The sequence below is a fragment of the Eleginops maclovinus genome, chromosome 18, assembly GCF_036324505.1.
Source record: "Eleginops maclovinus isolate JMC-PN-2008 ecotype Puerto Natales chromosome 18, JC_Emac_rtc_rv5, whole genome shotgun sequence".
NCBI lineage: Eukaryota > Metazoa > Chordata > Actinopteri > Perciformes > Eleginopidae > Eleginops > Eleginops maclovinus.
Window position 1 is genome coordinate 331,089 of NC_086366.1, and position 12,500 is coordinate 343,588.

At 48.7% G+C, this 12,500-nt stretch overlaps 1 protein-coding gene across 1 annotated transcript in view; it reads right to left on the reverse strand.

Annotated features, from left to right (window-relative positions):
• The window catches only part of LOC134880152 (segment polarity protein dishevelled homolog DVL-3), an 18,141-nt gene that overhangs the window by 74 nt on the left and 5,567 nt on the right, over nt 1-12,500 (reverse strand). The window contains exons 6-15 of the mRNA XM_063906886.1: nt 11,329-11,425; nt 11,171-11,240; nt 10,701-10,840; nt 10,099-10,175; nt 9,807-9,874; nt 9,638-9,718; nt 8,237-8,371; nt 7,910-8,077; nt 2,188-2,340; nt 1-2,117 (exon numbers count right to left, since the gene is read on the reverse strand). The exon at nt 1-2,117 is cut by the window's left edge and continues 74 nt beyond it. Coding sequence (XP_063762956.1) covers nt 1,843-2,117; nt 2,188-2,340; nt 7,910-8,077; nt 8,237-8,371; nt 9,638-9,718; nt 9,807-9,874; nt 10,099-10,175; nt 10,701-10,840; nt 11,171-11,240; nt 11,329-11,425 — 1,264 coding nt within the window. The 3' untranslated portion in view covers nt 1-1,842. The remainder of the gene's footprint in view (nt 2,118-2,187; nt 2,341-7,909; nt 8,078-8,236; nt 8,372-9,637; nt 9,719-9,806; nt 9,875-10,098; nt 10,176-10,700; nt 10,841-11,170; nt 11,241-11,328; nt 11,426-12,500) is intronic.

Consider the following 12,500-nt stretch of genomic DNA (forward strand, 5'->3'; position numbering starts at 1 on the left):
AACAGTTAATCAAAGCTCTTCATCCGTAGCACTTATATGAATTCATTTATTCCACGCTTTAATGTTCAGAGAGCTCTTTACGTTTCTCATACTGCCTGTGCTGCAGCTCCTCTTTTCACCCTCTGTCTGAAACCAGAGCCCAGTCTGCTCTGATTGGTTAGCTGGCCGGCTCTGTTGTGATTGGTCGACCAGCTTAGAGATGTCCCGCCCCTTAGCCAATCACATATGTGTGGTAGCGCCAGCCAATAGGAGCGCAACAAGAAGAAGAACAGGGCCTCTTCAACATGATGAACAGGTGCACAGTGAGACGGTCGGATAAGTGAAGCAACAAAAGCTGTGTCTTCAGTGTCTTTAGGGTGTCCCCTGGTCTCCATCTGTGTGCGTCTCTCTCTTTAGTGTCCCCTGGTCTCCATCTGTGTGCGTCTCTCTTTAGTGTCCCCTGGTCTCCAGCTGTAGTGTCCCCTGGTCTCCAGCTGTGTGCGTCTCTCTTTAGTGTCCCCTGGTCTCCATCTGTGTGCGTCTCTCTTTAGTGTCCCCTGATCTCCAGCTGTGTGCGTCTCTCTTTAGTGTCCCCTGGTCTCTAGCTGTGTGCGTCTCTCTTTAGTGTCCCCTGGTCTCCAGCTGTGTGCGTCTCTCTTTAGTGTCCCCTGGTCTCCAGCTGTGTGCGTCTCTCTTTAGTGTCCCCTGGTCTCCAGCTGTGTGTGTCTCTCTTTAGTGTCCCCTGGTCTCCAGCTGTGTGCGTCTCTGTTTAGTGTCCCCTGGTCTCCAGCTGTGTGCGTCTCTCTTTACCGTCCCCTGGTCTCCAGCTGTGTGCGTCTCTCTTTAGTGTCCCCTGGTCTCCAGCTGTGTGCGTCTCTCTTTAGTGTCCCCTGGTCTCCAGCTGTATGCGTCTCTCTTTAGTGTCCCCTGGTCTCCAGCTGTGTGCGTCTCTCTTTAGTGTCCCCTGGTCTCCAGCTGTGTGCGTCTCTCTTTAGTGTCCCCTGGTCTCCAGCTGTGTGCGTCTCTCTTTAGTGTCCCCTGGTCTCCGTTGTGTGCGTCTCTCTTTAGTGTCCCCTGGTCTCCAGCTGTGTGCGTCTCTCTTTAGTATCCCCTGGTCTCCAGCTGTGTGCGTCTCTCTTTAGTGTCCCCTGGTCTCCAGCTGTGTGCGTCTCTCTTTAGTGTCCCCTGGTCTCCAGCTGTGTGCGTCTCTCTTTAGTGTCCCCTGGTCTCCGTTGTGTTGGAGCTTCTTGCAGCGTTTGGTTTCTGCAGCTTTTAGTAAACTGCTCATGTTTCCTCTGCTGAATGTTCTCTAGATGCTGCATGTGTTGAAGAGCTGCTGCAGATGATCCTGCATGAGTTTTGGGTCCAGGAACACCTTTCAGAATAAACCTCTGCACAGAGAACATCTGGTTTCTGTTAAGAGTGGCTACGTCTGAAATACTGGGCGGCTAGAGTAGAGGTAAAGTTCGGGAGAAGATTCAAGTACAGAAGTTACGCTACGTTTCACTTCCTGTTTCCCCATGATGACTCTGTCGGAGAAATCACTGAGCTGTAGGGTCAGCTACAGGTGTCCAGCTGAGTATACCTCACCTGATCTGTAATGTGTGTGTAAGGTGTGTGTACAGTAACAGTCTGGCAGCCAGCGTTCAATAAGGGCTCATCTTAAATAAATACACACATTAATCTGTGGCTCCTCCGGCTGCAGAGTAGAACCTCCCTGAAGTCCAAACGGTAAACGCTTCTCCTCTGAAAGTCTCCACACTTCATCGCGTGATTAAACCTCAACATGCTATTAACGGTTTCAGACAGGAGGCATACAGGTTACATGACTCCTCCTGCTCCTCCTCCTCCTCCTGATCTGGGTCACATGACGTCTACAAAGAAATCCGCGGGGTTTCCCATGGCGAGGCAGAAGGACTGACGGGAGGCAGGAAGTTCTCGGTCTGGTGGCGACGGCGGCGGCGGCGGGAGGTCGTCTGAGTCTCTGGTATCATGGAGACTGCTGTCGTCACCGGGGGAAACAGACGCCGCCAGCTGTTTGTCAGGCGAAGTGCTCACTTCCTGTTTGCTGAGTTCTGACTGGCCGCCTCGCCCAACCCTCTGAGCGTCGCTGCAGTTGGAGCCGCTGCTGCGACTTCCTGCACAGAGACACGTCAGGGTCACAGACCACTCAGTTATTGTTGTTCAAAAGAAAGAAGATCCTCTCACCTTCACTGTGCGGACTCTCCCCCCAGGAGGGGAGCTGGGGGGGAGGGGAGCTGTAGGGGTGGGGCAGCTGGTAGGGGAAGGCTGGGGGCCTCTTGGGGTCCGGAGGGTCCGACCTGCAGACCTCCTCAGGATCCAGGGTCAACACTCCCAGCTCTGAGAGAGGGCAGGAGTCAAAAAAAGTCAAAAGTCAAAGTCCACTTTATTGTCAAAGTTTCCACACGTGTTATACATACAGAGAATTGAAATACCGTGTCTGGCAGTCCCACAGTGCAAATATAAACAAGAACATATAAAAAAAAAGGTAAGAGCGTAGAAAAAAGAAAAGAAAGGGGGGTAAAAAGGGGGTATACAGAAAAAAACTAAGTAATATCCATATGTTAGGAGGCGGGGTGAGTACCAGGTATACTAATACATACTGTTACTGTAGTGCTGCTCTACATCCTGGTCCTTCAGGAGTCCAAGGTCTACATCCTGGTCCTTCAGGAGTCCAAGGTCTACATCCTGGCCCTTCAGGAGTCCAAGGTCTACATCCAGCTCCTTCAGGAGTCCAGGGTTTACATCCTGGTCCTTCAGGAGTCCAGGGTTTACATCCTGGTCCTTCAGGACTGCAGGGTTTACATCCTGGTCCTTTAAGACTCCAGGGTTTACATCCTGGTCCTTCAGGACTGCAGGGTTTACATCCTGGTCCTTTAAGACTCCAGGGTTTACATCCTGGTCCTTCAGGAGTTCAGGGTCTACATCCTGGTCCTTCAGGGGTCCAGGTTTTACATCCTGGTCCTTCAGGACTGCAGGGTTTACATCCAGCTCCTTCAGGACTGCAGGGTTAACATCCTTGACCTTCAGGACTGCAGGGTTTACATCCTGGTCCTTTAAGACTCCAGGGTTTACATCCTGGTCCTTCAGGAGTTCAGGGTCTACATCCTGGTCCTTCAGGGGTCCAGGTTTTACATCCTGGTCCTTCAGGACTGCAGGGTTTACATCCAGCTCCTTCAGGACTGCAGGGTTAACATCCTTGACCTTCAGGACTGCAGGGTTTACATCCTGGTCCTTTAAGACTCCAGGGTTTACATCCTGGTTCTTTAAGACTCCAGGGTTTACATCCTGGTCCTTCAGGAGTCCAGGTTTTACATCCTGGCCCTTCAGGAGTGCAGGGTTTACATCCTGGTCCATCAGGACTGCAGGGTTTACATCCTGGTCCTTCAGGACTGCAGGGTTAACATCCTGGACCTTCAGGACTGCAGGGTTAACATCCTGGACCTTCAGGACTGCAGGGTTAACATCCTGGACCTTCAGGACTGCAGGGTTTACATCCTGGTCCTTTAAGACTCCAGGGTTTACATCCTGGTCCTTTAAGACTCCAGGGTTTACATCCTGGTCCTTCGGGAGTTCAGGGTCTACATCTTGGTCCTTCAGGGGTCCAAGTTTTACATCCTGGTCCTTCAGGACTGCAGGGTTTACATCCTGGTCCTTCAGGAGTCCAGGGTCTACATCCTGGTTTTACATCATTGTCCTTCAGGGGTCCAGGTTTTAAATCGTGGTCCTTCAGGACTGCAGGGTTTGTGTCCTGGTCCTTTAAGACTCCAGGGTTTACATCCTGGTCCTTCAGGAGTCCAGGGTCTACATCCTGGTCCTTCGGGACTGCAGGGTTTGTGTCCTGAAGACAATCTATGAACAGACGTTCTGGTGTGTTTTTCAGTATCATGTGGGTATTAGTGGTACTGCAGGTGTAGACTAACACACACGTATGTACGTCGCCTCATTTTGTGTTTTGTACTTTTAATTAAATATGTCTCTAATGAACTCGTTAAGGGGTCCTCGTTGTCTCTAATGGACTCGTTAAGGGGTCCTCGTTGTCTCTAATGACTCGTTAAGGGGTCCTCGTTGTCTCTAATGGACTCGTTAAGGTGTCCTCGTTGTCTCTAATGGACTCGTTAAGGTGTCTTTGTTGTCTCTAATGGACTCGTTAAGGGGTCCTCGTTGTCTCTAATGGACTCGTTAAGGTGTCCTCGTTGTCTCTAATGAACTCGTTAAGGTGTCCTCGTTGTCTCTAATGGACTCGTTAAGGGGTCCTCGTTGTCTCTAATGGACTCGTTAAGGGGTCCTCGTTGTCTCTAATGGACTCGTTAAGGTGTCCTCGTTGTCTCTAATGGACTCGTTAAGGTGTTTTTGTTGTCTCTAATGGACTCGTTAAGGTGTCCTCGTTGTCTCTAATGGACTCGTTAAGGTGTCCTCGTTGTCTCTAATGGACTCGTTAAGGTGTTTTGTTGTCTCTAATGGACTCGTTAAGGGGTCCTCGTTGTCTCTAATGGACTCGTTAAGGTGTCCTTGTAGTCTCTAATGAACTCGTTAAGGTGTCTTTGTTGTCTCTAATGGACTCGTTAAGGGGTCCTCGTTGTCTCTAATGGACTCGTTAAGGGGTCCTCGTTGTCTCTAATGGACTCGTTAAGGTGTCCTCGTTGTCTCTAATGGACTCGTTAAGGTGTCCTCGTTGTCTCTAATGGACTCGTTAAGGTGTCTTTGTTGTCTCTAATGGACTCGTTAAGGGGTCCTCGTTGTCTCTAATGGACTCGTTAAGGTGTCCTCGTTGTCTCTAATGGACTCGTTAAGGTGTCCTCGTTGTCTCTAATGGACTCGTTAAGGTGTCTTTGTTGTCTCTAATGGACTCTTTAAGGGGTCCTCGTTGTCTCTAATGGACTCGTTAAGGTGTCCTCGTTGTCTCTAATGGACTCGTTAAGGTGTCCTCGTTGTCTCTAATGGACTCGTTAAGGTGTCCTCGTTGTCTCTAATGGACTCGTTAAGGTGTCCTTGTTGTCTCTAATGGACTCGTTAAGGTGTCCTTGTTGTCTCTAATGGACTCGTCAAGATGTCCTTGTTGTCTCTAATGGACTCGTTAAGGTACTCGTCCTTGTTGTCTCTAATGGACTCGTTAAGGTACTCGTCCTTGTTGTCTCTAATGGACTCGTTAAGGGGTCCTTGTTGTCTCTAATGGACTTGTTAAGTTGTCCTCGTTGTCTCTAATGGACTCGTTATGGTACTCGTCCATCGTAGTCACTAATGGACTCGTTAAGGTGTCCTCGTAGTCACTAATGGACTCGTTAAGGTGTTCTCGTAGTCACTAATGGACTCGTTAAGGGGTTCTCGTAGTCACTAATGGACTCGTTAAGGTGTCATCGTAGTCACTAATGGACTCGTTAAGGTGTCTTTGTTGTCTCTAATGGACTCGTTAAGGGGTCCTCGTTGTCTCTAATGAACTCGTTAAGGTGTCTTTGTTGTCTCTAATGGACTCGTCAAGATGTCCTTGTTGTCTCTAATGGACTCGTTAAGGTGTCCTCGTTGTTGTCTCTAATGAACTCGTTAAGGTGTCTTCGTAGTCACTAATGGACTCGTTAAGGTGTTCTCGTTGTCACTAATGGACTCGTTAAGGTGTCTTTGTTGTCTCTAATGGACTCGTTAAGGGGTCCTCGTTGTCTCTAATGAACTCGTTAAGGTGTCTTCGTAGTCACTAATGGACTCGTTAAGGTGTCCTTGTTGTCTCTAATGGACTCGTTAAGGTGTCTTTGTTGTCTCTAATGGACTCGTTAAGGGGTCCTCTTTGTCTCTAATGAACTCGTTAAGGTGTCTTCGTAGTCACTAATGGACTCGTTAAGGTGTCCTTGTTGTCTCTAATGGACTCGTTAAGGTGTCCTTGTTGTCTCTAATGGACTCGTCAAGATGTCCTTGTTGTCTCTAATGGACTCGTTAAGGTGTCCTCGTTGTTGTCTCTAATGGACTTGTTAAGGTACTCGTCCTTGTTGTCTCTAATGGACTCGTTAAGGGGTCCTCGTTGTCTCTAATGGACTTGTTAAGTTGTCCTCGTTGTCTCTAATGGACTCATTAAGGTGTCCTCGTTGTCTCTAATGGACTCGTTAAGGTGTCCTCGTTGTCACTAATGGACTCGTTAAGGTGTCTTTGTTGTCTCTAATGAACTCGTTATGGTACTCGTCCATCGTAGTCACTAATGGACTCGTTAAGGTGTTCTCGTAGTCACTAATGGACTCGTTAAGGTGTCCTCGTAGTCACTAATGGACTCGTTAAGGTGTCCTCGTAGTCACTAATGGACTCGTTAAGGTGTCCTCGTAGTCACTAATGGACTCGTTAAGGTGTCCTCGTAGTCACTAATGGACTCGTTAAGGTGTCCTTGTTGTCTCTAATGAACTCGTTAAGGTGTCCTTGTAGTCTCTAATGAACTCGTTAAGGTGTCCTCGTAGTCACTAATGGACTCGTTAAGGTGTCCTCGTAGTCACTAATGGACTCGTTAAGGTGTCCTTGTAGTCACTAATGGACTCGTTAAGGTGTCCTCGTAGTCACTAATGGACTCGTTAAGGTGTCCTTGTTGTCTCTAATGAACTCGTTAAGGTGTCCTTGTAGTCACTAATGGACTCGTTAAGGTGTCCTCGTAGTCACTAATGGACTCGTTAAGGTGTCCTCGTAGTCACTAATGGACTCGTTAAGGTGTCCTTGTTGTCTCTAATGGACTCGTTAAGGTGTCCTCGTAGTCACTAATGGACTCGTTAAGGTGTCCTCGTAGTCACTAATGGACTCGTTAAGGTGTCCTTGTTGTCTCTAATGGACTCGTTAAGGTGTCCTTGTAGTCACTAATGGACTCGTTAAGGTGTCCTTGTAGTCTCTAATGGACTCGTTAAGGTGTCCTTGTAGTCACTAATGGACTCGTTAAGGTGTCCTTGTAGTCACTAATGGACTCGTTAAGGTGTCCTTGTAGTCACTAATGGACTCGTTAAGGTGTCCTCGTAGTCACTAATGGACTCGTTAAGGTGTCCTTGTAGTCTCTAATGGACTCGTTAAGGTGTCCTTGTAGTCACTAATGGACTCGTTAAGGTGTCTTTGTAGTCACTAATGGACTCGTTAAGGTGTCCTTGTTGTCTCTAATGAACTCGTTAAGGTGTCCTTGTAGTCACTAATGGACTCGTTAAGGTGTCCTTGTAGTCTCTAATGGACTCGTTAAGGTGTCCTTGTTGTCTCTAATGACTCGTTAAGGTGTCCTTGTAGTCTCTAATGGACTCGTTAAGGTGTCCTTGTTGTCTCTAATGACTCGTTAAGGTGTCCTTGTAGTCTCTAATGGACTCGTTAAGGTGTCCTTGTAGTCACTAATGGACTCGTTAAGGTGTCCTTGTAGTCACTAATGGACTCGTTAAGGTGTCCTTGTAGTCACTAATGGACTCGTTAAGGTGTCTTGTAGTCTCTAATGACTCGTTAAGGTGTCCTTGTAGTCTCTAATGGACTCGTTAAGGTGTCCTTGTAGTCTCTAATGGACTCGTTAAGGTGTCCTTGTAGTCACTAATGGACTCGTTAAGGTGTCTTGTTGTCTCTAATGACTCGTTAAGGTGTCCTTGTAGTCACTAATGGACTCGTTAAGGTGTCTTTGTTGTCTCTAATGACTCGTTAAGGTGTCCTTGTAGTCTCTAATGGACTCGTTAAGGTGTCCTTGTTGTCTCTAATGGACTCGTTAAGGTGTCCTTGTTGTCTCTAATGACTCGTTAAGGTGTCCTTGTAGTCTCTAATGGACTCGTTAAGGTGTCCTTGTTGTCTCTAATGGACTCGTTAAGGTGTCCTTGTTGTCACTAATGGACTCGTTAAGGTGTCCTTGTAGTCACTAATGGACTCGTTAAGGTGTCTTTGTTGTCTCTAATGAACTCGTTATGGTACTCGTCCTTGTTGTCCTCACCTCCGCACAGGTCTCCGAACACGTAGTAGCACTGCTCGGAGAAGGTCACCTTGTTGACGGTGTGCCGGATGAAGCCGGCCTTCAGGAGGTTTCCGGCGTACCTGCGAGCCTCGCGGCGATCCGTGAAGCCCTCCATGTTCCGGTGCAGCCAGTCCACCACGTCAGAACCTGCCGAGAGATCAAAGGGAGTCAGACGTAGAACTGATCTGAGAACTTAAGACTGACTCTTGGGACCTGAATGATCTGGTCTCACAGATCTGGAGGGACTGTAGCATTCAGAGACAATGGTATGGTCTCTCTTACCGATGAAGGGTTAGGGTCTCTTACCGATGAAGGCGTTGGGAATGGTGATCTTTAGCCACATCCGGTCCCGGACCTCCAGGCCTGACTCCTGATTGGCCATCGCCCTGACGATAGCCGTCATGTCGCTGTGGATGGTGAGCTGGTTTTCCTCGTGAACACCTGGAGGACGGGTGAGGTTAGAGAGGGACGAAAGCACAGGTGATTGACAAGTGATGGACAGCTGACGGACAGGTGAGGGACATGTGACGATGGACAGGTGAAGGACATATGAGGATCAGCGACATGCAGTCAGGGGAGGCATCGCCTTTGATACTCAAAGTCGGGAAATTTGCAGAGCTCCGCTACAACTACATGGGAGCGATGATACGTGAGGCAGGGCCGAGCTCTGCCTCACCTCAGATGCGTCACCCCGCAGAAGCTGGCTGGAGCGCGCGCACTAACGCATCCCTGTTACCATCTCACTGTAGGTCACACATGTAATCTTTGTAGATCCCTTTACTACATGTGTCCTGGCCATCCATAGACTCTAAAGAGCTTATTTCCCGTAGCCTATACATGATTTTTAGGCTCGCTGGTCTCATCGTACAACGGCAATGAAAAAGCACCAGGGGGGGCAGCCGTGACCTCTGCCGCACTGGAGGGGGCGATCTTGAGCTAGCTCAAATGCACTGCGGCTACAACTGCACTTCATTTTTGAAAACTCAAACTCAATAAAGAGGACTCCTACAACAAAGTCTCGGACAGCTTTGTCCAGAAGGGCAGGATAATGGACTTCATTTATAAGTAAGGGAAGGCCATGCACTACTTTCATTTGTGCTGAATGTGTGAATAGCGGTAGTACAAACATCTTGTGTAATACACTGTTCGTGCCTCCCCAGGCATTGACCTCAACGCACGTCACTGGTGAGGATGGACAGGTGTTGGACAGGTCAGGATGGACAGGTGAGAATGGACAGGTGAGGATGGACAGGTGAGGATGGACAGGTGAGGATGGACAGATGTTGGACAGGTCAGGATGGATAGGTGAGGATGGACAGGGGATGGATAGGTTATGGACAGGTGATGGACAGGTGAGGATGGACAGGTGATGGACAGGTGAGGATGGACAGGTGATGGATGGACAGGTGAGAATGGACAGGTGATGGACAGGTGAGGATGGACAGGTGATGGATGGACAGGTGTTGGACAGATCAGGATGGACAGGTGTTGGAGAGGTCAGGATGGACAGGTGAGAATGGACAGGTGATGGACAGGTGAGGATGGACAGGTGATGGATGGACAGGTGCTGGACAGGTCAGGATGGACAGGTGAGGATGGACAGGGGATGGATAGATTATGGACAGGTGATGGACAGGTGAGGATGGACAGGTGAGGATGGACAGCTGATGGATGGACAGGTGATGGACAGGCTGAAGTGAGTCTCACCGTAGTGGGGGGGCAGCCTCCCCGTCATGGCGGCGGTATGAGACACCCAGGCGGCTGGGTCGATGGGACGAACCGGCTCACCTTGAGGGCGAGGGGCAGAGACCACATTAGCATTAGCATTAGCATGGGGGGGTAAATACAGCAAATGTACAGGTGAGAGTGGACTCACTCCTGGGCAGAGAGAAGCAGCCTCGGGGGGACGGGTCCCAACACTTAGCCACCGTCAACGTGACCGGACTGCAGAGAGAGAGAGAGACAGACAGACAGACAGACAGACAGACAGACAGACAGACAGACAGACAGACAGACAGACAGACAGACAGACAGACAGACAGACAGACAGACAGACAGACAGACAGACAGACAGACAGACAGACAGACAGACAGACAGTAAGGTAAACATATGTCTCGGAGTATAGTAATACTTATTGCAGTACTTGTAGTATTATGAGAAGTGTCACCCTGGTTTGTGGACGATGTCTCTGAGGACTCGGACTGCGTCGTCGTTGCTCATGTTCTCAAAGTTAACGTCGTTCACCTGTCACACACACACACACACACACACACACACACACACACACACACACACACACACACACACACACACACACACACACACACACACACACACACACACACACACACACACACACACACACACACACACACACACACAATTACTAACAGGTATTAGTAGTAGCACCTGTAGCAGCAGTAGTAGTATTTGTAGTATAAGTACCTGTAGCAGCAGTAGTAGTATTTGTAGTATAAGTACCTGTAGCAGCAGTAGTAGTATTTGTAGTATAAGTACCTGTAGCAGCAGTAGTAGTATTTGTAGTATAAGTACCTGTAGCAGCAGTAGTAGTATTTGTAGTATAAGTACCTGTAGCAGCAGTAGTAGTATTTGTAGTATAAGTACCTGTAGCAGCAGTAGTAGTATTTGTAGTATAAGTACCTGTAGCAGCAGTAGTAGTATTTGTAGTATAAGTACCTGTAGCAGCAGTAGTAGTATTTGTAGTATAAGTACCTGTAGCAGCAGTAGTAGTATTTGTAGTATAAGTACCTGTAGCAGCATGTCCCCGGGCTCGATGCGTCCGTCGGCTGCCACCGCTCCGCCCTTCATGATGGAGCCGATATAAATCCCTCCGTCTCCTCGGTCGTTACTCTGACCCACGATGCTGATGCCCAGGAAGTTATACCTCTCTGAGGACACGAGGACAGACAGGAGGACAGACAGGAGGACAGACAGGAGGACAGACAGGAGGACAGACAGGAGGACAGACAGGAGGACAGACACGAGGACAGACACGAGGACAGACAGGAGGACAGACACGAGGACAGACAGGAGGAAAGACGGACAGACACGAGGACAGACACGAGGACAGACAGGAGGAAAGACGGACAGACACGAGGACGGACAGGAGAACAGACACGAAGGCGGACAGGAGGACGGACAGGAGGACAGACAGGAGGACAGACAGGTTCAGTGTCTCAGCCTCTATCTATGGATGGGTCTTCTCTTGGTGAACTCACCCATGTTGAGAGTAACCGTGACGACGTTCAGAGACATGGTGGAGTCAGTGACGCTGCTGAAAGACACCGACTGAGAGAAGGAGGAGCAGGGTCAGAGAGAGAGTGTGTGTGTGTGTGTGTGTGAGTGAGAGTGTGAGTGTGTGAGTGAGAGTGTGTACCCTCTCCATGCGCGGCTGTGTTTTGGGTTTCCGGTGGCGGCGGCGTTGTCGCCTCACGAGTCTCGGCGAGGAGCTGCTCTGCCCTGATTGGCTGAACCTGGAGTGACATCACAGAGAACTGGGTCAGTTTGATTGACAGCTGCATGCTTATTAAGCAACGAGGTGATCACTCACTTTATGTATAAGACGTATAAAAATGAGAAACTAAAGAAGTGGTCAATAACAATAAGAATCAACAATGTTCAGACCCGCCAGTGATCTCATATACTATATTAGATATCAGGAAGCTGTCAAAAATGATAGGAGCAAAACATTTAGTATTATATCAATCATTTAAATAAAGGAATAAAAAATATAAAACTTTAACAAGATACATTTACAAAGAAAAGAGTGGAAAGACAGATATCACTTTAGATGTAAAGACTGTAAATCACAATAAATGAAAAGACATTCATAAATAAAAACAAACCTTTGAGACAAGATTAAAAGCATCAATAACAAAGTGGTCCTCCAGCCCGGTTTCTCCCTCTGATGTAGGAGTGACAGGAACAGATGACTCTCCTCTCAACGGGGACTCTTTTATCCGCGGCACAATGAGCACGCCGCTCCGCCGCCACATGACCCGCAGCAGCCAATCACAGCGCAGCAGCTGAACAGGTTTACTGGAGCAGAAGAACCGGACCGGAGGGCCTTCAGCCACTGACCAATCAGAGCACTGCTGATGAGGTCACTCAGTACATGACCAGGATGCTTATGGAGCAACCATAGGATGCAACGTATTTATTATGGGATACGACTGGCTCCTCTTCTTCATGTCTTTTATACATAACTATGTCCGACCCCCTCTGTGTTCAGAGTCTCAGGAAGAAAAGAACCCCCCCCCACCGCCTTATCAGCTGGATCTCCTCCTAGAGCACCATTGTGTTTCTTTAAACCAATCAGCTCTCAGAGGGGCGTGGCCAGCAGCAGCTCGTTAGCATTTAAAGCTACAGACTCAGAATCAGCACTTTAGGAGCAGGGCTGAAACAGAGGGGGTTATGGGATGATCTGTTTGGGGTTTCAGCCAATCAGAGACAGGCTCTGGATATACCAGAGACCTGGAGTATAGTGATGAAGAGGATGATGATAGGGGACCTTTAAGACTGGGGGCCTTAGTGTGAGAGACTTTTGAG